This window comes from Hyla sarda, chromosome 1 (genome assembly GCF_029499605.1).
Source record: "Hyla sarda isolate aHylSar1 chromosome 1, aHylSar1.hap1, whole genome shotgun sequence".
Taxonomy (NCBI): Eukaryota; Metazoa; Chordata; class Amphibia; order Anura; family Hylidae; genus Hyla; species Hyla sarda.
Window position 1 is genome coordinate 130816949 of NC_079189.1, and position 24081 is coordinate 130841029.

The 24081-nt window shown below is 41.5% G+C and overlaps 1 protein-coding gene across 8 annotated transcripts in view; it reads left to right on the forward strand.

Moving 5' to 3' along the window:
* The window catches only part of NPY1R (neuropeptide Y receptor Y1), a 75385-nt gene extending 53671 nt beyond the window's left edge, over nucleotides 1-21714 (forward strand). For 5 of the 8 annotated variants that reach the window (XM_056561453.1, XM_056561462.1, XM_056561426.1 and 2 more), the window contains exons 2-3: nucleotides 16889-17739; nucleotides 20185-21714. In XM_056561453.1, the coding sequence (XP_056417428.1) occupies nucleotides 17041-17739; nucleotides 20185-20601 (1116 nt within the window). In that variant the 5' untranslated portion in view covers nucleotides 16889-17040 and the 3' untranslated portion in view covers nucleotides 20602-21714. Of the gene's footprint in view, nucleotides 1-9338; nucleotides 9398-14347; nucleotides 14471-15450; nucleotides 15548-16888; nucleotides 17740-20184 lie in introns of those variants that run through there. The other 3 variants (XM_056561433.1, XM_056561443.1, XM_056561435.1) reach the window with 3 other exon arrangements.
* The last annotated feature ends 2367 nt before the right edge of the window (nucleotides 21715-24081 follow it).

Below are 24081 nucleotides of genomic sequence, written 5' to 3' on the forward strand. Positions count from 1 at the left end.
AGTGGTATTTAACGGTGCTACCCAGGCATTCCTATACAATATATGTAATTACAGTACAGTTGTATCCAATGACTAACAGGTTAAATGTTTTTCTTTTTTGACTAGAGTTATTTACTTTCTTTTTCTATTAACCCTACAAGCCAGATTACCATGATGACATCATCCAGCCATGACCACCATGGAGAATTTTCTGCACAAACATCTATAGCTCTCTATCTACCTATTCCTCATCCTCTCCATAAACTACTGATCCTGCTGCCCTTTTAACATTTCTACATTTACATCTCAAACCACTGTGCACATACTTCTTTCCTATATACTTTTTTCCTAGTACTACTTCTTTAGGTGGTATAAATGTTTTAGAATACAGAAACCAAATCACTCTGAACTGGTGAGAGTGCTCTTTGTTCAATCCAACATGTTAGGGAGGCTTATAGAGGGACTAGATAGACAAGGGCCCTATTGCAAGCCCAGGCAAAATATTGAGAACAAGCATACAGGTAGAAGGTGGATTAAATCACAGGTTAAAAACCTGAATGCTTTTCTATAATTATGCTGTGATCACAGTTTTTATTTGTTTGTAAAATGGTTTTGTATAATGTGAACTCTTGTTATGTGTCACATTTTGGTTGGTAGTAGTGACGTGCAACAATAGACTTTGTCTCAAGCGCTCAATGGCATGAAATGGCTGTTAACGTTTGTACACTAGTGTCTGTCCATGAGATCTATTTCTCTGTTTCAGGGCAAGGAGCTTATCATAGTATTCAACTATATATGTTTCCTGTACTTGATTACAGACCAGTGTGGATAGAATTTTCTGCACTTTTGGACCCATTCTGCTACCTGGTAGAGTAGTTACTAACATTAACCCACACCATATTGCCCAGCCCTGGCATTCTTAGCTGCATTCTCAATGTGAGCAATATAAGTTTGAAGTATGAGCATCTACAGAACGTGTCTAGGCTCTCTTCACATCTGAGATCTATTTTGCTCCCAGAGAATACATCTAAGAGCTCGCAGAGTATACATCCAATACTCACTAGGGCCCCATTCAGCCAAGGGCAAAGGTGTGCTTCTAGTCTCTTCTGGACTGGTTTATGTCCTGCTCTCATACATATACCAGTAGTAAAGAAATAATTCTGATATTTAGACATGATGTCAACCGAACTTTAAAAATAGGGGGCAGCTGACATTAGCAATGAGCCGTCCCTTCTTCTTGGAATCACACCAGGAATTTCCACTTCCATTACAAGCTCCTCTTTCTTGTCTGTTGCAGAATACAACAATGGCCATACCAGCATCTGTGGCAACATTGTTCGCTTTAGTTGTCTTTCTTCCTTCCACACCTGGTGTGTACAAGCCCTTCTGAAGCCCACGCATTCCCATTTGTAACCTACCTCCTCACAGTGCCTCTATGCCTTTTAAAATCTGTCACACAGCAGACTGTTTAAACTACAAATTTATCAAATACATATTTTAAAAATTGAGTACCTTTTTGGGGCTTTATGTTGCCACTTTAGCACATATACAAACAAAAAAAGGCAACTGAAAATTCACCAAACAAGACATGCATAATTGTAGGAGAATTCCACTCTTTCCCTTTTGAGCCCTGTCCAGTTTATATGAACTGCAACACAATAAATAAAAATAAATAAAATACCTGTGGATTTAGCAAATGTATTAATCCCCCCTGGATAAATGCCCTGAGTGATGTATTTTCTAAAATAGAGCCATTTCTCTAATAAGCGTTTACCTTAAATGTTCCACGGTGATGTTTTTTTCCTTTGAGCCCTGCCACATGACCAGATAGCAGATGCAGCTGTTTATACATAGTTGCCAACATATCCAGTCCTTCTCGGATGTGATTTCAGCATGCCAGTGAGTGCTCTAAACAAAAATTTCTCCACTTTTCTTAAACAGGTATTCCAGTTTCAGAAAATAGGACCCAACCATATAAAGTATTTTTATAGTGTGACCAAAATTGTACTGGCTTTAGCATATTTGTGCATGCTTCACCCCTGACAGGAGGTTGCATAGTTTTCTCATTCTTAATGTCCCCACTTCTCCCCTCTGCATCATCCTCTGCTCCCCTAGATCCCTCTGCCATACTATGTTATCCTCCTCTGTTATGATCACCTTACTCAGTTTGAATCACCATAAGGTGATTTTTTTGTAGTACGTACCAGCCAGAACTGGGTATTTCCAGTTGAATTTCATTTTCTAAGCTACACATCCCATAGTTCCATAGTTTGTAAGTATGAGGTCACTTTCCTCCCTCCCACACATCAGCCAACCCACCTGTGATCCCATCAATGCACTAAACCAGTGTTTCCTAATCAGAGTGTGTACAGCTGTTGCAAAATTAACTCTCTACCACCGAGCGGTCGCTCCACCCATTGAAGCAGGACAGACTCCCTCTGATCACCTGACTAGTGATGTCAGGAATCGACAGACTGAAACCTGGGAAATCCTGAGACATGAGTAATTTTGTATGCTGTTAAAAATGAATATTGGGTCGATAATCACAGAAGAATTGTGAGTCCAGAGGTACATACACTATATTGTGAACTACACTAACTTTACAACCCCTGCAGCATAGTTGTCACGATTCGGCTTCCAGGTAGTGGATCCTCTGTGTCAGCGAGGGATTGGCGTGGACCGTGCTAGTGGACCGGTTCTAAGAGGCTACTGGTTTTCACCAGAGCCCGCCGCAAAGCGGGATGGTCTTGCTGCGGCAGTAGCAACCAGGTCGTATCCACTAGCAACGGCTCTACCTCGCTGACTGCTGAGAAGGCGTGGGACAGAAGGACTAGGCAGAGGCAAGGTCAGACGTAGCAGAAGGTCGGGGGCAGGCGGCAAGGTTCGTAGTCAGGATGGGTAGCAGAAGTTCAGGTACACAGGCTTTGGACACACTAAACGCTTTCACTGGCACAAGGCAACAAGATCCGGCAAGGGAGTGCATGGGAGGAGATCAGATATAGCCAGGGAGCAGGTGGAAGCCAATTAAGCTAATTGGGCCAGGCACCAATCATTGGTGCACTGGCCCTTTAAGTCTCAGAGAGCTGGCGCGCGCGCGCCCTAGAGAGCGGAGCCGCGCGCGCCAGCACATGACAGCAGGGGACCGGGACGGGTAAGTGACCTGGGATGCGATTTGCGAGCGGGCGCGTCCCGCTGTGCGAATCGCATCCCCAACGGCCAAGACAGTGCAGCGCTCCCGGTCAGCGGGACTGACCGGGGCGCTGCAGGGAGAAAGACGCCGTGAGCGCTCCGGGGAGGAGCGGGGACCCGGAGCGCTAGGCGTAACAGTACCCCCCCCCCTTAGGTCTCCCCTTCTCTTTGTCCGGTAACTGCCTCCCCTGGGATGAGGACACCGGGAAAGAATGGAGGGTTTCCTCAACGGCAGGCAGTACAGCAGGAGTGGGAATGGGGAGGGAGGGCAGAGGGCGAGGCCTGGCACGGGGCAGTGTGACACCAGGACGGGGGCCATGGGGAGGCACAGAGGCTTGCCTGACGGGACTGGGAGGGGGGGAGAGGCACTTCCTGTGGCAGGCAGAGTCTCAGTTCCTGATCTCCCCGGTGGTCCAATCAATGGTGGGGGAATGAAGCCGGAGCCAAGGCAGACCGAGGAGGACCTCAGAGGTACAGTTGGGGAGAATGAAGAACTCAATCCTCTCAAGGTGGGGTCCAATAGACATGAGGAGGGGCTCTGTGCGGTAACGCACGGTGCAGTCCAATCTGGCTCCGTTGACCGCGGAAATGTAGAGCGGCTTGACGAGACGGGTCACCGGGATGCTGAATTTATTAACAAACGACTCCAAAATAAAATTTCCAGAGGCACCGGAGTCCAAGCAGGCCACGGCTGAGAGGGAGGAGTTGGCTGAAGAAGAAATCCGCACGGGTACCGTGAGACGTGGAGGAGCAGACTTGGAACCAAGAGACGCCACACCCACGTGAGCTGGGTGCGTGCGTGCGTTTCCCAGGCGTGGAGGACGGATAGGGCAATCCACCAAGAAATGCTCGGTACTGGCACAGTAAAGACAGAGATTTTCTTCCCTACGGCGATTCCTCTCTTCCTGGGTCAGGCGAGACTTATCCACTTGCATGGCCTCCTCGGCGGGAGGCCCAGGCGTAGATTGCAACGGATACTGTGGGAGAGGTGCCCAGAGATCTAAGTCTTTTTCCTGGCGGAGCTCTTGGTGTCGCTCAGAAAAACGCATGTCAATGCGGGTAGCTAGATGGATGAGTTCTTGCAGATTGGCAGGAATCTCTCGTGCGGCCAGCACATCCTTGATGCGACTGGATAGGCCTTTTTTAAAGGTCGCGCAGAGAGCCTCGTTATTCCATGATAACTCGGAAGCAAGAGTACGAAATTGGATGGCGTACTCGCCCACTGAAGAATTACCCTGGACCAGGTTCAACAGGGCAGTCTCGGCAGAAGAAGCTCGGGCTGGCTCCTCGAAGACACTCCGGAGTTCAGTGAAGAAGGCCTGGACTGTGGCTGTGGCAGGATCATTGCGGTCCCAGAGCGGTGTGGCCCAAGACAAGGCCTTTCCTGAAAGAAGGCTTACTACGAACGCCACCTTAGACCGTTCTGAAGGAAACAAGTCCGACAACATCTCCATATGCAGGGAACACTGAGACAAAAATCCACGGCAGAGTTTAGAGTCCCCATCAAATTTGTCCGGCAGGGACAAGCGGAGGTTAGGAGCGGCCACTCGCTGCGGAGGAGGTGCAGGAGCTGGCGGAGGAGATGGTTGCTGCTGTAGCAGAGGCAGAAGTTGCTGTAACATGGCGGTCAACTGCGACAGCTGCTGTCCTTGTTGGGCAATCTGCTGCGATTGCTGAGCGACCACCGTGGGAAGATCAGCGAGACTTGGCAGCGGCACCTCAGCGGGATCCATGGCCGGATCTACTGTCACGATTCGGCTTCCAGGTAGTGGATCCTCTGTGTCAGCGAGGGATTGGCGTGGACCGTGCTAGTGGACCGGTTCTAAGAGGCTACTGGTTTTCACCAGAGCCCGCCGCAAAGCGGGATGGTCTTGCTGCGGCAGTAGCAACCAGGTCGTATCCACTAGCAACGGCTCTACCTCGCTGACTGCTGAGAAGGCGTGGGACAGAAGGACTAGGCAGAGGCAAGGTCAGACGTAGCAGAAGGTCGGGGGCAGGCGGCAAGGTTCGTAGTCAGGATGGGTAGCAGAAGTTCAGGTACACAGGCTTTGGACACACTAAACGCTTTCACTGGCACAAGGCAACAAGATCCGGCAAGGGAGTGCATGGGAGGAGATCAGATATAGCCAGGGAGCAGGTGGAAGCCAATTAAGCTAATTGGGCCAGGCACCAATCATTGGTGCACTGGCCCTTTAAGTCTCAGAGAGCTGGCGCGCGCGCCCTAGAGAGCGGAGCCGCGCGCGCCAGCACATGACAGCAGGGGACCGGGACGGGTAAGTGACCTGGGATGCGATTCGTGAGCGGGCGCGTCCCGCTGTGCGAATCGCATCCCCAACGGCCAAGACAGTGCAGCGCTCCCGGTCAGCGGGACTGACCGGGGCGCTGCAGGGAGAAAGACGCCGTGAGCGCTCCGGGGAGGAGCGGGGACCCGGAGCGCTAGGCGTAACAATAGTCAAATATAAAAAGATCTTGGAATACCCCTTTAATTTCATCTGCAAACATTGAAATTCAACTCTGTAATCCCTCTACAATGTCATTAATAATCACATTAAACAGAAGTGGACCCAGTACTGACCCCTGCGGTACCTCACTTGTAGCTGTCACCCAACCAGAGTAAGATCTATTCTAATTCACAAACAGAAACCATAGAGTCCGGCACTGGTGTCCAATCCAAAACCTGCTCGATTGATAGACACCAGCTTCTCACCATGGAACTTTACAGGGGTGCAACCCAATAGTAGATAGGCAGTAGCATAAAGTTCAGAAACTAGAAGGATGTAATCACCCGGGATTCTTGCTAGAAGGAATCTTTATTCACAAACAGCTTAAAAACGTACAGAAGGTAGAAACAAAGGAAAGGCCCCACAACGACAGACTGTTTCCTGCGCTCTAAGCGCACTTCCTTGGGTTGCCGATCTGTGCCACTGCTCACAGGTTAGCATAGGGTTACCATGGAAACATCTAAACAAATACAAGCAGCAGTTCAGAACAAAGTAAAAAACAATGACAAAAATTAACAGAGGTAATTCTGGTCGTTAAGACCGGTCGGCCCCAGAGCCTCCAGTCTGAGGGTCCATCGTGTCTCACACTGGAATGTCACCTCCATTCTTGGGACATTCAATCTTTTCCAGACCTGCAAATTTCAGAACAGTCCATTCCCCCGTGGCATTCATTCATGTGAGAGATGAGCCTGGGAGAACCTTTGCCAGTATGAATGGACCTCAGGTGCTCTCTCACTCATTTGAACAGGCTCCTCATGTTTTACCGACAAATATTAATCCACAGGGGCAAGAAAGAATATAAACTACATAGTTAGTTCTACAGGTTATAAACTGATTCACTACATTGAACATACCTTAAACTTTAATCTCTGTAGTAGTTAGATTAAGCGCACAAAAGGATTATTGCTTACATGCTAAATTTCCCTTAAGCCCACCTGCGGACAACCAGCGGCTTTATTTATTTGTTCAGAAATAGCTCTTTGTCTTGCATTTTTCAAAAAATGTCTCCTAATTTAGTACTTTTTCTAAAAGTAATCCGAGGCTGACTACTTGCTACTTGTTCTAATACCGGGTCTCTTTGTAACATGAACCAATTGCGTCTGAAACTACTATGTTCATATTACTATTAGCAAAATGCAAAGATGTAGTGTCTTTGTTCAGATTGTAAAATGTTCTTTTTTGATTTTAACAAGATAGATCTGTCTATCAGATCTATCAGATCTCTGGGGTAATTACGTTGAACAAACCGATCCTTCAGTTCCTTAGCCTGCCTGTAATAATTCTGCATATTACTATATGTTATTCCTCTGCGAACGTGCATAGGATACGAGCTGTTGAAGTGAAGGATGGAATTTTTTGCTGTAGCTTTCCGGAAGTCAGATGCCAAATTACCTTGCTGGGTCTGAATTTTTACATCCAGGAAATCGATTTCCTGGTCCCCAAATACGGAGGTGAAGAGCACGTTCATGTCATGTGACACATTTAGATATTCCACAAATTGTTGAAACATGCCTTCATCTTCGTCCCAGACGACCATAACATCATCCACATAGCGCAATAGGAGTTTAACATTTTTGCAAAATGGATTCCTCTGAGAAAAGATAAATCTTTTCTCAAGCATAGAAAGAAAAAGATTTGCATATGTGCACGAGACTGGAGTCCCCATGGCTGTGCCCCCTATCTGCTTATACCAGATGTTGCTAAAGTTAAAGGTGTTATAGGAACACCTTTACCAGCTGCTGTATCAGCTGCTGTATACTACAGATGAAGTTGTTTTTGGAGTTCTTTTCAGTTTGACCAAAGTGCTCTCTGCTGACACCTCTGTCCATATCAGGAAAAGTCCAGAGTGCAAGCAAATCCCCATTGCAAGCCTCTCCTGCTCTTGACGGTTCCTGATACGGACAGAGGTGTCAGCAGAGATCACTTTGGTCAGACTGAAAAGAATTCCAGAAAGAAATACAGCTTCCTGTTGAGTGTACAGCAGCTGATTAGTACTGGAAGGATTTATATCTTTAAATAGAAGTCATTTACAAATTTGTTTAACTATCTGGCTCCAGTTGATTTGAAAAAATATGTTTTTCACCAGAGTACCCCTTTAAAGTGAATGTGCCACCTACATATTTTTTCATGATTAGAGTCAGATACTGAAACATGTTTTTTTTTTCTAATCTGTTTACATTTTTTATTGTAATTTTTGTATTCATTTTTTTTCTGCATTGTTATTATGCATCATGCCGGAGCTGTTTTTAACAGCATTAAGTGATATGCTTAACGGCAAGACCCATGGACATAGGCAACAATAGACTAAAGCCCTCTTATTCAGTTGAATGGAAAAGGTGTCGAAGTATGCTCGATGAGGGATGCTGATCTCTGTTGTTTATGCCAACAGGGGATTGTAAGCTAAGTGGTGTTTTATTTCAAATAAACAATATTCAATTAGCTATTGTGTATGATCCAATTTTTTTTTATCACGATCTGTAAATCCACCATAAAACATTAACCTATACAGCAATTCAAGTCAAGTCACTATATTGTTTGGGCTCTATACCCATAAAAGTGCAATATGTTATATATATATATATATATATATATATATATATATATATATATATATACATATATATATATATATATATATATATATATATATATATATATACATATATACTGACAGCTCTTTAAAAATTCCAAATACAGAACAAATGTCTACTGCATAAAATCAAATATATTGTCTATAATAATGTTTGCACCTCTTAATTTTTTTTATTATAAATAACCATTTACACTATCAACAGTACAGCTGTAAAATATCTCAAATAGTCAAGTATACAAGAAAACATGCAATCTTAAAATAATATACTATATCTCAATAACATGTCAACAATAATTCTAATTGGAAGTGCTCTTATATTTTCAAGGTCAGGATTCAAATTTATTGTTTTGCATACTTAACATAGTGGGGGAAAAATAAGTAACTGTTAATCTTCATTAACTTGTAAAAGAACAAGTAAGAATGAGAAACCTTGGAAACAAGTCATAGAAAATTTGATTACAGAGCTTGTCTAATGCAACATACTGCATATGGTTGAGCTTGGATTTATTTTCTCTTGTTTGCTGAATAGTCATATGATTTGTCTAAGGTTTTGTTCTATAGTAGGAAACCTCTCAGCACTTACTAATCATGTTGTTGGGGTGCCGATGGGTTGAAAGATGCCCATATGCTCTTTGCATACTTTGGTCAAAGCTTAACTGTGCTATATAAGGTATTACACAACCAGGTGTGGAGCTCCTGCCATAACTGGCACAGGAGACCTTGTTTACCCCTAATTAAAAAAGACGGCAGACTGGATTAGAGCCTCATAATGACCACCACAAAAACACTTATCAGTGGTCATTAATTCTATGACTACATATCTAGTCTACCTGACATGACTCATGTACAACTTGCATCTGTACCTCTTATGAATCACAGTAAGAAAAAGCTTTATAGTAACTTTGTGAGTCTTAACTAAGTACAACTGCAATAAGATAATGAGGCTCTTCCTTAGTACTTATTCATTTGGCTCATCAATTAATTGTTCTAAGTGGGCATTCAAGGGATCTACTTCTATCTCCGGTCAACAAGCACTCATTACATTTGTTCCACCAACTTTCTATGTTTATTTTCAGATAAATACTTTGTTTTTACATCTGTTTGGAACTGCGTGATGATAGCCACTCTTGACAAAGTCATTTGCAGACTCTAAAATTGCATTGTAGACTACAATAGCTACATTAGTTTGGTTGTTACTGGAAGTCTTCAGTTCAGGCTATGTTCATGAAGGTCCCGAGATAGGTGACCATTGCAGGGAGAGACAGATACTACAAAAAAGACACAGAGAGCGCTCCGTAGTGCAATTAAAAGATGGGTAAGAACCGCATACAATAATAAATTGCACTTACCCAAAGACTTGTGCTAACAGACAGGCACAACTCTGGTGAATGTGTGTAGATATGCGTCCAAAGTGCAGCCGGTCCCTCTCCACCACCTCGTGGTGTTCAGTATTCCAATAAAACCGCCAAACCACTAAGGGTTAATCCAGGCGCAGGCAATGGATAGTAGTGAATACAGCAATGCTGTTAGGTAGCTTATTGAATGGTAGGATCAATGTAGATAACCAAAGGTCATTTATTCAGAACAACGCGTTTCAATGCCGGAGCAGGCATCTTCCTCAGGTTCATGAACCTGAGGAAGACGCCTGCTCCGGCGTTGAAACACGTTGTTCTGGATAAATGACCTTTGGTTATCTACATTGATCCTACCATTCAATAAGCTACCTATCTGTATTGCTGTATTCACTACTATCCATTGCCTGCGCCTGGATTAACCCTTGGTGGTTTGGAGGTTTTAAGGGAGAGACAGATGGAATCAGGGGAAGCTCGGATGGCGGCCACGGTCCCGTATCGCACCAAAGGGTGCTTTGTCAGGCCGGATAATCGTCATTGCGTTCCTCCATGTTTTTTAACCAATGCTGTGAATGAACCAAAAGGCAAAACAGGTGAGAAGGTACCATACCAAACGAGTGGGGATTAACTCATAAAGTGCCGAACAAAAGTTCATTACTAAAGTGCAGTGCAATAAAAAACAATATTAGGAGATAATGTCCATGTGAATGGGGTTATAAAAGAGAAACCAGCACAAAAAGCATTTCTATAATAGTGCTGCATATTCATTTGTACCATTGAGTCCAAGAGGACCAGCCGCATCTAATTTTAAGATTCACCTTGATTCCTTCAAAAGCAAGGTTTCATGCAAGTTTTTTCCTCTAACCCCTTCAGGACGGAGCCCATTTTGGCCTTAAGGACCGGAGCGTTTTTTGCACATCTGACCACTGTCACTTTAAACATTAATAACTCTGGAATGCTTTTAGTTATCATTCTGATTCCGAGATTGTTTTTTCGTGACATATTCCACTTTAACATAGTGGTAAATTTTTGTCGATACTTGTATCCTTTCTTGGTGAAAAATCTGTAAATTTGATGAAAAATTTGAAAATTTTGCATTTTTCTAACTTTGAAGCTCTCTGCTTGTAAGGAAAATGGATATTACGAATACATTTTTTTTTTAGTTCACATATACAATATGTCTACTTTATGTTTGCATCATAAAATTGACGTGTTTTTACTTTTGGAAGACACCAGAGGGCTTCAACGGTCAGCAGCAATTTTCCGATTTTTCACAAAATTTTCAAACTCAGTATTTTTCAGGGACCAGTTCAGGTTTGAAGTGGATTTGAAGGGTCTTCATATTAGAAATACCCCATAAATTACCCCATTATAAAAACTACACCCCCCAAAGTATTCAAAATGACATTCAGTCAGCGTTTTAACCCTTTAGGTGTTTCACACGAATAGCAGCAAAGTGAAGGAGAAAATTCACAATCTTCATTTTTTACACTTACATGTTCTTGTAGACCCAATTTTTGAATTTTTACAAGGGGTTAAAGGACAAAATTTGTACTTGTATTTGTAGCCCAATTTCTCTCGAGTAAGCACATACCTCATATGTATATGTAAAGTGCTCGGCGGGCGCAGTAGAGGGCTCAGAAGGGAAGGAGCGACAAGGGGATTTTGGAGAGTACGTTTTTCTGAAATGGTTTTTGGGGGGCATGTTACCTTTAGGAAGCCCTTTACCTAAAATGCTTGTTTTCCCAAAAAAAATTTATTTTTAAAAAGGGTAATAGCAGAAAATACCCCTAAAAATTTGAAGCCCAATTTCTCCCGATTGAGAAAACACCCCATATGGGGGTGAAAAGTGCTCTGCTGGCGCACTACAGGTCTCGGAAGAGAAGGAGTCACATTTGGCTTTTTGAAAGCAAATTTTGCTCTGGGGGCATGCCACATTTAGGAAGCCCCTATGGTGCCAGGACAGCAAAAAAAAACCCACATGGCATACCATTTTGGAAACTAGACCCCTCGGGGAACGTAACAAGGGGTTAAGTGAACCTTTATACCCCACAGGTGTTTCACGACTTTTGCATATGTAAAAAAAAAATATTTTTTTTACCTAAAATGCTTGTTTTCCCAAAAATTTAACATTTTTAAAAAGGGTAAAAGCAGAAAATACCCCCCAAAATTTGTAACACAATTTCTCCCGAGTACGGCGATACCCCATATGTGACCCTAAACTGTTGCCTTGAAATACGACAGGGCTCCAAAGTGAGAGCGCCATGCGCATTTGAGGCCTAAATTAGGGACTTGCATAGGGGTGGACATAGGGGTATTCTACGCCAGTGATTCCCAAACAGGGTGCCTCCAGCTGTTGCAAAACTCCCAGCATGCCTGGACAGTCAACGGCTGTCCGACAATACTGGGAGTTGTTTTGCAACAGCTGGAGGCTCCGTTTTGGAAACAGTGGCGTACCAGACGTTTTTCATTTTTATTAGGGAGGGGAGGGGGGCTGTGTAGGGGTATGTGTATACGTAGTGGTTTTTACTTTTTATTTTATTTTTTGTTAGTGTAGTGTTTTTAGGGTACAGTCGCACGGGCGGGGGTTCACAGTAGTTTCTCGCTGGCAATTTGAGCTGCAGCAGAAAGTTTGCGGCAGCTCAAATTTGCAGCCAGATACTTACTGTAATCCTCCGCCCATGTGAGTGTACCCTGTACATTCACATTGGGGGGGACATCCAGCTGTTGCATAACTACAACTCTCAGCAGTCACCGTACACCATGCACCGTACATGCTGAGAGTTGTAGTTTTGCAACAACTGTAGGCACACTGGTTATGTATCACTGAGTTTGTGACCTAACTCAGTGTTTCACAACCAGTGTGCCTCCAGCTGTTGCAAAACTACAACTCTCAGCATGTACGGTGCATGGTGTACGGTGACTGCTGAGAGTTGTAGTTTGCAACAGCTGGAGGCACACCGGTCGTGAAACACTGAGTTAGGTAAAAAAAAACTCTGAGTTTCACAACCAGTGTGCCTTCAGCTGTTGCAAAACTACAACTCTCAGCAGTCACCGACAGCCAACGGGCATGCTGGGAGTTGTAGTTATGCAACCAGCAGATGCACCACTACAACTCCCAGCATGCACTTTAGCTGTTTGTGCAAGCTGGGAGTTGTAGTTATACAACAGCTGAAGGTACACTTTTCCATAGAAAGAATGTGCCTCCAGCTGTTGCAAAACTATAAGTCCCAGCATGCCCATAAGGGAATGCTGGGAGTTGTGGTGGTCTGCCTCCTGCTGTTGCATAACTACAGCTCCCAGCATGCCCTTTTTGCATGCTGGGAGCTGTTGCTAAGCAACAGCAGGAGGCTGTCACTCACCTCCAACGATCCAGACGCTGCCGGTCAGTCCCGCCGCCGCCGCTGTTCCTGGGGCCCCGATCCCAACATTAACGCCGGGGATCGGGGTCCCAAGCACCCGGGGTGCACGTCCCGCACCCGCTCACGTCCTCCAGAAGAGGGGCGGAGCGGGTGCGGGAGTGACACCCGCAGCAGGCGCCCTGATTGATCGGCCGGTAATCCGGCCGACGAATCAGGGCGATCATGAGGTGGCACCAGTGCCACCTCACCCCAGCAGGCTCTGGCTGTTCGGGGCCGTCAGAGACGGCCCCGAACAGCCAGTAATTCCGGGTCATCGGGTCACTGGAGACCCGATTGACCCGGAATCGCCGCAGATCGCTGGACTGAATTGTCCAGCGATCTGCGGCGATCGCCGACATGGGGGGGCATAATGACCCCCCTGGGCGATATGCCGGGATGCCTGCTGAACGATTTCAGCAGGCATCCGGCTCCGGTCCCCAACCAGCTAGCGGTGGGGGCCGGAATTCCCACGGGCGTATGGATACGCCCTCGGTCCTTAAGGACTCGGGATGCAGGGCGTATCCATACGCCCTATGTCCTGAAGAGGTTAATAGAGGTATCCACTTTCTCCAATGCTGCAAATTTTATTAAATTAGAATCTTCCTTATGGCAACTTTGCATATGCTGGATTAATTTTGTGGCAATTTTTTCCGGTTATAAACTATCTCAAATGTTCACGTATACGGTGAAATAGTAGCCGGATGGTTTTTCCGATATAATATTTATGCAATAAACTATCATTTTCGATCTACATGTTATTAGATGTTTCACCTGAATTCTATGTTCCCCTAAAGAAAAAAATTAGTTTTTCAAATTGTATATGCAAAAAGAACATGAGCCACAGGCATAATTACCCTTTAGGTTTTCACTTTCCAACCATGTATTTTTCCTTTGTGTATTGACTTTGTTTTTCACTTTTAAATAGTCCAGAATAGTTTTATTTCTTCTGTAAGTTATAATAGGTTTGCTCTTTGTAAGGTCCATAATATCGGGGTCCCTCTGTAGGATATACCAATTCAAATTAATGGATCTCCGTATCTTCTCATTCATGGGTCCATTCTTAAATGAAAAAACGCATCTCTGTAACTCGTCTTTTTTCTTTAACAGCTCTTCTCTTGGAATTTTGTAGATTCTTTTTCTCGCTTGTGTGAGGACTGTGCGGGGGTAACCCCTTGCAACTAATCGATTCTCCAATTCCTCAGCTTGTTCTGAAAATTTTTTGGGATCTGAATTGATCCTTTTCAGACGAACTAACTGGCTAAAAGGAATGCCAGTTTTTACTTTCCTTGGATGGGAAGATTTATAATGAAGAATGCCATTGCTTGCCGTGTTTTTTCTGTGGCCTGAAGTAGTAATTCTTCTGTTTCTCACTTCGATCTTATCATCAAGAAATTCTAATTGGCTGCCACCAAAAACTGACGTGAATAGCATGTTCATGTAGTTAATATCATTCAGGTACGTGACGAATTCAGTGAACCCTATTCACATGGACGTTATCTCCTAATATTGTTTTTTATTTCCCTGCACTTTAGTAATGAACTTTTATTCGGCACTTTATGAGTTAAAAATTGCCACAAAATTAATCCAGCATATGCAAAGTTGCCATAAGGAAGATTCTAATTTAATAAAATTTGCAGCATTGGAGAAAGTGGATACCTCTATTAAAGGAAAAAACTTGCATGAAACCTTGCTTTTGAAGGAATCAAGGTGAATCTTAAAATTAGATGCGGCAGGTCCTCTTGGACTCAATGGTACAAATTAATATGCAGCACTATTATAGAAATGCTTTTTGTGCTGGTTTCTCTTTTATAACCCCATTCACATGGACATTATCTCCTAATATTGTTTTTTATTGCACTGCACTTTAGTAATGAACTTTTGTTCGGCACTTTATGAGTTAATCCCCACTCGTTTGGTATGGTACCTTCTCACCTGTTTTGCCTTTTGGTTCATTCACATCATTGGTTAAAAAACATGGAGGAACGCAATGACGATTATCCGGCTCCGTTTCCCTTTCTTTGTCATTTGCAATACCTGTTTTGAGCTGTACATGTGAAGCACCACCGGTCCTGCATGTCTGGCTAGTTACTCCCTCCACTTCCACTTAAATATAGACGAGTATATATTTTTTTGTACCAGTGCCGTTGTTTTCACTGCTTCTTTTTTCTGTGCTTTTTCTCTGTTAGTTAGAGTTGGAATTAAAGGGAATGTGACTTATTGTTCAAATCATATTTTTTAAAGTGAGATAAAAAGAGCAGAAAAAGAAGAGTAGAAATGTGTTCAACCGAGCATGTCTCCCATCTTGAGCTAATGATCGTAGGGTTCTGAACACTCCGACCAGCTAAAACTTTTCAAATATCTGTATGAAATGTCAAAAGTTTTGTTAAATGATAGTTACAATTTTAACAAAGCTAATTATTCTTTCTCAGTAGTGTCTTCCTAATGAGGATTACAATGAAAAGTGACAGAAGTGTATAGACAAGAGAGGATCTTCACAATAGCTGATGTTCAGAATGCAGCCTCCCAGCACAGGTCACAGAGAATGCTTAGAAAATTTTCTTAGTGCAAATGTAAATAGGGTCCTCTCTAGATCATTGAATCTATGTTTATTTAGTTTGCTGTAAATCATTCTTTACAGGCTCATCAAAAAGATATGCCGAAAATTGAATAATAAAAAAATCATATTTCAGTCTCTGGGTCTAATAAATAACATAAATTTGAGTTGATACATTCACTTTACTTATAGATTAAGCTTTTTTCAATTATGGTTCAAAAACAAATATGTTCCATCAATAGCTCAAGTTTATGTTCTATCCTGCCTTCTGAAGAACTCCACCTTCAGATTGGCTGCTATATATGAACACAATTCCATTATACATTTATAGATAGCTGATTATTATACCAAGGATAGAATATTTAACAATTAACATAACATACAAAATGATAAATCTCCTGTAAAAGACAGTGAAAAGAAAGTGATCAGTTAATTCAAACATAGAATAAGGGTAATGTCCTCAGATTGCATTATCTTTCATTGTGTCCTGAGGACTCACTTTCTGCTCTATGTTAACAACGTCCTATAACTTTTTGACTATTGAAGGGGGCAGACTGTGTTGTTGAAGCAGGTACTACTTTGTGGCCACATCATGTAGGTGTAGCCATGCCAGCATATGGTGGTTATTATTGTAGCAACATCAGCAATGTTGTGCGATTGTTGCTCATCACATGTGGTCATGATTTACTATATGCTGTGTTAACAGCACAGTACCTACCCCTCTGAGTGGGGAAGTAGTGATATAGCTGTGTTGGCATGAAGCAAAAAGTGAGCCACCATGGAGGACAGAAAGGCAATACTCTTTTACTTTTTTTTTTGTTCCATGGGTAGCCAGAGATTTAATACTTATGCAAGACAAAAACTGAACATACAGCTTTTATCTAGAATTTTAAAGCTCAATTGGTCCAAAGTTCAATTGACCAGAACAGGACATTCTAGATGTCCTTTGCTATGGCAAAGCTTAAGTCACTTGGTAGTCAGCATAAGACTATCAGCATTTTTGGAATGACTGTTGCTAGCATCATGCTGTTGAGTAAAAGGGTAGTCAACTGGAAATGATGACAGTTTTGAATGCTGCAATTTCTGTAGATATGTCTTTGAAATTGCCAGTACAAAAAATAGAACATTTTCAACTTATTACATTGAAAAATATGTAAGAAATAAAGAGATAAAGTCAGTAGTGAATGCAGAAATCAGATTTAATAGTACCTTTATTAAATATGAGAATAATAGTATGCCTTCATTTGCAAACAGCTGTATAGACAGATAAAAGGGAATGTGTCAAACATAACTATATTTTGCTATTCATGTTTCCGCAGATAATCCATAATTTGGTCACAGCTTGTGCACTTTACTGATTACCTCATGCAGAATGGAACCTAGAAAAGCATATCATTTGCAGCACTGAAGCCTCAACATTTTTGGTCTACTTTCTGTTGTCATTGGTGTTACTGGGAGAACAATTTGCAAGATGAATTTTTCCGATTCAGATTACAGCATTCAGTCATCAAATGAATCATTCTTCCCAAACTTGACCAGCATTATGCCACCAGATGACGATATAGACTGCACTTTGCCACTGGCAATAATTTTTACTTTATCTCTGGCCTATGGAGTTGTCATCATACTTGGACTCTCTGGAAATTTGGCTCTAATTATAATTATATTGAAGCAAAAAGAGATGCGCAACGTCACTAATATTCTTATTGTAAATCTCTCATTTTCCGATCTTTTGGCAACAATAATGTGTCTCCCATTTACATTGGTTTACACCCTAATGGATCACTGGATATTTGGAGAAGTCATGTGTAAGCTGAATGAATATATTCAGTGTGTTTCAGTCACAGTTTCTATTTTCTCATTGGTCCTCATTGCTGTTGAGCGTCATCAACTCATCATAAATCCTCGTGGTTGGAGACCAAATAACAGACATGCTTGTGTTGGAATCACAGCAATATGGATTGTAGCCATGGCTGGTTCTTTGCCTTTTATGATATATAATTCTTTAACAGATGAACCATTTCGGAATATAAGCATTGATTCATATGTTGGGAAGTATGTGTGCATGCAAGAGTTCCCAAAGGAGAAATTCCGACTTTCATATACAACTTTGCTATTTGTTGTACAGTATGTGGGACCACTATTCTTTATTTTTTTCTGCTATACAAAGGTAACTTTTTCTTTTTTGTTGCACGGTCTTGATTTTACCTTCATTTACTTCTGCATCTTTAGTATCTGTTATACAGAATTAAAGGGGTACTCCACTGGAAAAAAAACATTTAAGCAAATGGTGCCAGAAACAGATTTGTAAATTACGTCTGTTGCAAAACCTCAACCCTTCTAGTACTTATCATCTGCTTGTATGTTCCAGAGGAAGTTCTTTTCTTTTTTAATTTCATTTCTGTCTGACCACAGTGCTCTCTGCTTACACTTCTGTCCATTTTCGGAACTGTCCAGAGTAGGAGCAAATCCCCATAGTAAAACTATCCTGCTCTGGACAGTTCCTGACATAGACAGAGGTGTCAGCAGAGAGCACTGTGGTGAGACAGAAAGGAAGAAAGGAAGCATATAACAGCTGATAAGTACTGGCAGGATTAAGATTTTTAAATTGAAGTAATTTACAAAAATGTTTTCCAGGGGAGTACCCCTTTAAAATTATTTTGTATACCATTTTTTCCAGCAATAAAAAAAAAAAAAAAAAAAATAACACTTATCCCCTATCCACAGGGATATCTCTGGCACTTCATACAATTAAATGGATGACATGGTGTTGGCAGTTTCAGGATGCAAGGAGAGCCAAACCCCATTCGGAAGGGAGAGGGTTCCAGCAATCGGACATTTGTCCCCTATCCTGTGTGAATAAGTTTCTTTGGTTGGACAAGACCTTTAACATGCTTAATATTATAGTACATAACAATAAGCAAATCCCCCATAGAAGCAAATCCCCATAGCAAACCTCTTCTAAACTGGGAGGTTCCCAACACACGTGTCATCAGAGAGCACTCAGACAGAAAAGAACAACCTTAACTTCAGAAGCTCATAAGTACTGAAAGGATTAAAATTTATTAATAAAAGTAATTTACAAATCGGTTTAACTTTCTGGAGCCAGTTGATATATATATAAAAAAAGTTTTTTTCCTGGATAACCCCTTTAAAGATACTATCTAGGACTAATTTACAAATGAGTCTGAAAATGCCAAAATTGCATCAAAGGAGGGTATAGATAAGAAAATGAAAAGTTATTTAGTTTTACAATATACTTTTTATTTTTATTTATTTTTTTAACCAAACTCTCTAACCTCTAGTGGCGGACAGACAGGTGCTCGTTTTGTTACAAAGCTCTGTTTGGTGACTGCACAGTACATAGAATCAGTCCAGCACCTTCTGTATTTGTTCATCACATGACCAGAACAAATTCTTATACCCTCAAAGTGAAAGTTCCTATTTAATTAGTTCTAGCAGAGATAATTAATATATCCAATTGCATAACACTTTATGCTACAATAAATAAGCTGTATTTTCTAAAACCAAAAATGTATTTTAACATCTTGACAGATGTTGCAAATATTGTATATTACATTCCTAAAGGATAGCTAGAAGTTGAAAAAATGTATATATACGTTCATGTTTTACCTGTAACAATCACAAAATGAATTACATTCCAATAGTAAGAAGCATATTAATCATATAATTTGAAAGTAAAGCGTATATAATTTAAAGGGATAGTCCAGCGGGTAACTTTGTTTAAAAACTGGTCAGGGAGAAGGGCTGGTGTTAAGATAAAAGAAAATGTTCTCTTTTACTTCCCTGGCCCCCTGGTATCACGTCACTCTCGTTCCTGCTGTGCGTGGCTTTGGGGTTCGCTAATGCTACACACCCACTCATCCAATCACTAGCCACAGTAATATCCTGCCTCAACCACTGATTGGCTGAATGGGCATGTGACATCACAACCCCAAATCTGGAAGTGCTGGACAGCAGGGACTGAAGCTCCATTAAACCAACTGCAGCAGTCCTAGGGGGCTAGGAAGGAAACTGGAATTGTTTGGGAATTATTCCTGTGCTGCTAAATCTCCCAACAGGATGGATGAAGGTAAGAGGGATAATCCTTTCCAAACTTTATTCTTTATAAAACATGCAACGCGTTTCAGGACCAGGATGGCCCTTTCATCAGGCATTCCCTTAATTCCCAAACAATCCAGTGTGTGTGTTCCAGTTTGCTTGATACGCCAGTCCGGCGTGTCATACCTGCAGCAGCCAGATAACACTGCAATAGTGTGATCTCCATTCTACCTGCTTGAGTGTTGTGCCTCTGCTTTGCACAACTGTAAAAGGTGAGCATATCACTCACCTATTGTGTAATTCCTCTTGGTCTGATGTTCTTTTATGTTTTCTAGGGGGCTGGGAAGGTAAGAGAACATTCTTTTTTTTTTTTTTACTTACACCCTCCCTGACCACATTTTAAAAAGAAGTGAATCCCCGGATTACCCTCCCAGACAACATTTTAAAAAGAAGTGAATCCCCGAATAACCTATTTAAACCATTTGGTACAACATGCAAAGATTATCCTAAGTACAATAACTAATGCCAGTACATTTAATGTTCTTCTTCATAGATATTTCTAAGATTAAGAAAACGGAACAACATGATGGACAAAATGAGAGACAACAAGTACAGATCCAGTGAAACTAAGAGAATCAATATCATGCTGTTTTCCATTGTGGTTGGATTCGCTCTGTGTTGGCTGCCATTTTTCATCTTCAACTTAGTGTTTGATTGGAACCATGAGGCAATTGCAACCTGCAACCATAATTTGTTGTTTTTGATTTGTCATCTGACCGCAATGATCTCTACTTGTGTTAATCCAATCTTTTATGGCTTTCTCAACAAAAACTTTCAGAGGGACCTACAGTTCTTCTTTAATTTCTGTGATTTTAGATCTCGAGAAGACGATTATGAGACTATAGCTATGTCTACCATGCACACTGATGTTTCAAAAACATCTCTTAAGCAAGCAAGCCCAATAGCATAAAATGGATGATGCCAGTATGCTGGCAGTGTGTTGAAAGTATGTTCCTCCAATAAGCACAAATCCCTTATATATGACTTCATGCTCACAAATCACTTCATGAACATTTGTGTCTTTGGAATTTGTGCAACATTCACATTGCATCTGGACTTTGGAGGTCTTTTGCATTATTATGCCTTTTATCTCCCACACGTTTCAGTATATGTGGTGTTTTTTATACAGACACTTATTGCCATACCTTTATATAGTATAATATCATTCTATGGCTATGTGCTTTTTCTTTGTTCTCGTGGGTTAGTGTGGCTTTTGGCACTAAGAACAACAAAAATACACCGATCACACAAAACTGTGAATGTTACAATATTTTATACCTTCCACTATTGATTATACCCCAAAATATCAGATGTACTCTTTACTATAATTGTTACTTTTTCATAGATGTGTACAGAAACATACAAGTATATTTTACACTGCGCTATTTAGACACTGCTTTATAGGTATAAGCTTGAACCTTTTTTTCTTTTAATAATACACTGCATTAGTAGTAGTGGTGCCAGGGAAGACAATATTTTAAGGAAGTGTGCCTTAAAGTTTATACAGTGAGAAAATTATTACTGTAGATGTGCTGTTTCTCTAAAAAGGACTCTACAGACCCTTTTAAGAGTGTTGTATTACTGATTTATTTCCCATTGTTGTTGGAGGTAATTGTGTCCATGGCTGTTATACCTAGATCATTTTCTGAAAGGCTAGGTCCATTTATTATAACAATGAATATTAAACACCTTTGCTGCCTTGTCTTTCCTTAGAGTTCAGAATAAAAGATAACATATAACCAATATATTAACAAGGTAACATTTCTGTAGTATGATTTGGTTTCCATACCCATCTCTGGGTGACTTGTACATTCAACTGCATCATCCATAAAGCTGATGCACATTCATTTGATCTATTTCATTCCTCCAAGCAACGTTAACAACAAAGAGAAGGCAGATTATGCATTGAGGAGCAAAAGATGTAAGTGGTAGTCATAAAAGTACAGATAAACATTCTAAAATACTATTATGTTAGATATTTATTATGATGTTGAAATAAACCAAATATTGCTTCTTATACACATTTTTTTGCTATGGACTTATCGTTATTTTTATCTTTCTCTAGGCTTGCATAAATAAGGATAAAAGAAATTATCATGCCTGGTGCTTTTCCTAACATCTCATTACATGGGGCAACTTTTTACACCCCAACATGCAGCCAGGATTTAAAGTGATCCTGTCAGAAAAAAAGCACTGCACAGTGCGTAAAAACTTAGACCAGTATCAGGCGCTCCTTCAAAGATAAATAAAATATTTGAAATCCCATTTATTAGCAACGCGTTTCAAATTCGGACATAATTCTTTGTCAGGCAAAGAAGGCTTCCACATACACAAAGACAGTACATATATATATATATATATATATATATATACATATATATATATATATACATATCTCCAAAGAATGTAGAAGCAGCACTCCAATGAACAGTGAAATCCAAAAGAGTTTATTCACACATCTGTAAGAGGCAACGTTTTGGCTCGTCACTAGATCCTTTCTCAAGTTGAATACAAATTTATAGGCCCCCGATTAGACATTCAAATGAGGGGGGGGGGGTGTCACTCAAATGTCAAAACAAATAATACAGATACTCAGTTATCAGTGATCATACATATTCAAATCGTGAAAAGGCATCAGTGAAATACAATACATATTTTTTTACACACTATATATTGTGACATTGTGACCCGTTCATACAGTAGATTGTGTATTCATATCATATTCACTCAGGGTCCGATTCAGGAGGGCAGCACTCACCTGTTTTTGGAGATGTTCATGGTCAATATATGTCCGTATTCAATTCTTCCTGGTGTGTTTGTAAACAATCAAACCGCGCAGGTTTTTCACGGTCTATAAATTTGTATTCCACTGCACAGTGTTATGCTTGAGAAAGGCTCTAGTGATGAGCCAAAATGTTGCCTTTTACAGATGCATGAATAAACACTTATGGATTTCACCGTTCATTGGAGTGCTGCTTCTACATTCTTTCGATATTGTTTGAGGACTTGGTCTGGTCCTGCACCCAGTTGGATCTAGAATCCTTTAAACCACGGTGCTACTATACAGTGATTTTATATCTGAGAATGCATACACTACCAGTCACTATAGGTCACCCAGAGATGTGTTCTGTCTGTCAATCACAGAAAGAACCCCAGGTGCACAAAAAGGCATCTTTCATAATTCAGTGAATTTAATAATACCATGGGAAAATATAACCTATGGTATTTATGAATTTACTGCAATACGAAGCCTTTTTGTTTACCTGTGGTTTAGGGAGGGGCGAATTGAATCTGACGTATCCAAATTCATCACGAAATTTCATGAAAAATTAGATTTGCAACAAATGCGAATATCAGTGCAATTCGATCGTGCAAATCACCTCATTAAACTGCGGTCCAGGCTCCAGGGCATCTAAAATGACAAATCCACATGTGAGGACATTTTGCAAGGGACCCTGGGAAGGCGGGAAAAGGGGCAGGCGGGATGACCCTGAATCACATGCACCATGCAGCCTATCAGCAGCCTGTCATCCTTGTGATGTCACAACCCTATATAATCGGCAGCCATATTGCGGCCAGTCACTTCATGCTTTCATTGCAGAGAGACAGATAGGGACACACAGCGCTCTGTGTTGGCCAGAAAAGCTTTTTTCCAGCAGCGATTTACCTCCTAGTCACATCAGCGTTCTGTTGCATGCCACAAGCGTACATCTAAGTGGTGTACTATTTTGTTCCCGTTAAAGGCTCAAGGGCCTAGATACTGTGAAAGGCCAGGGAAAAGTACACACCGGCTGGTGTTGTACACAAATACTTTAAGCGTAGTGTAGCAAATTGTCCTCCCCTCATAAGTGTATACCACATACCTACATCTAAGTGGTGTACCATTTTGTTCCTGTTAAAGTCTCAAGGGCCTAGATACTGTGAAAGGCCAGGCAAAAGTGCTCACCGGCTGGTGTGTACACAAATACTATTTTAAGCGTACTGTAGTGCATTGTCCTCTTCTCATAAGTGCATACAACATACAGACATCTAAGTGTTGTACCATTTTATTCCTGTTAAAGTCTTAAGGGCCTAGTTACTTTGAAAGGCCAGCCAAAAGTACACACCTGCTGCTGTACTAGACAAACACTGTTTTAAGCGTAGTGAAGCGTATTGTACTCCCCTCATATACGCACTAAGTATGTTAGGCAGAGAAGTTCCAGGATGTACACAGAGGAGTGGCAGAGGCCTAAATTCATCAGGCGCAGGCAGAGGTTACAGCAGACTAGGGGCGTGTGGTAGCAGGAGTCGCAGTGAGAAGCCTGAGCTCCTGGTATCAGCTAGCGGTCGTGTCTCGACCAGCAACCCATCTGCTGTCATTGACTGGTTAACTCTGTCATCCACTTCATCC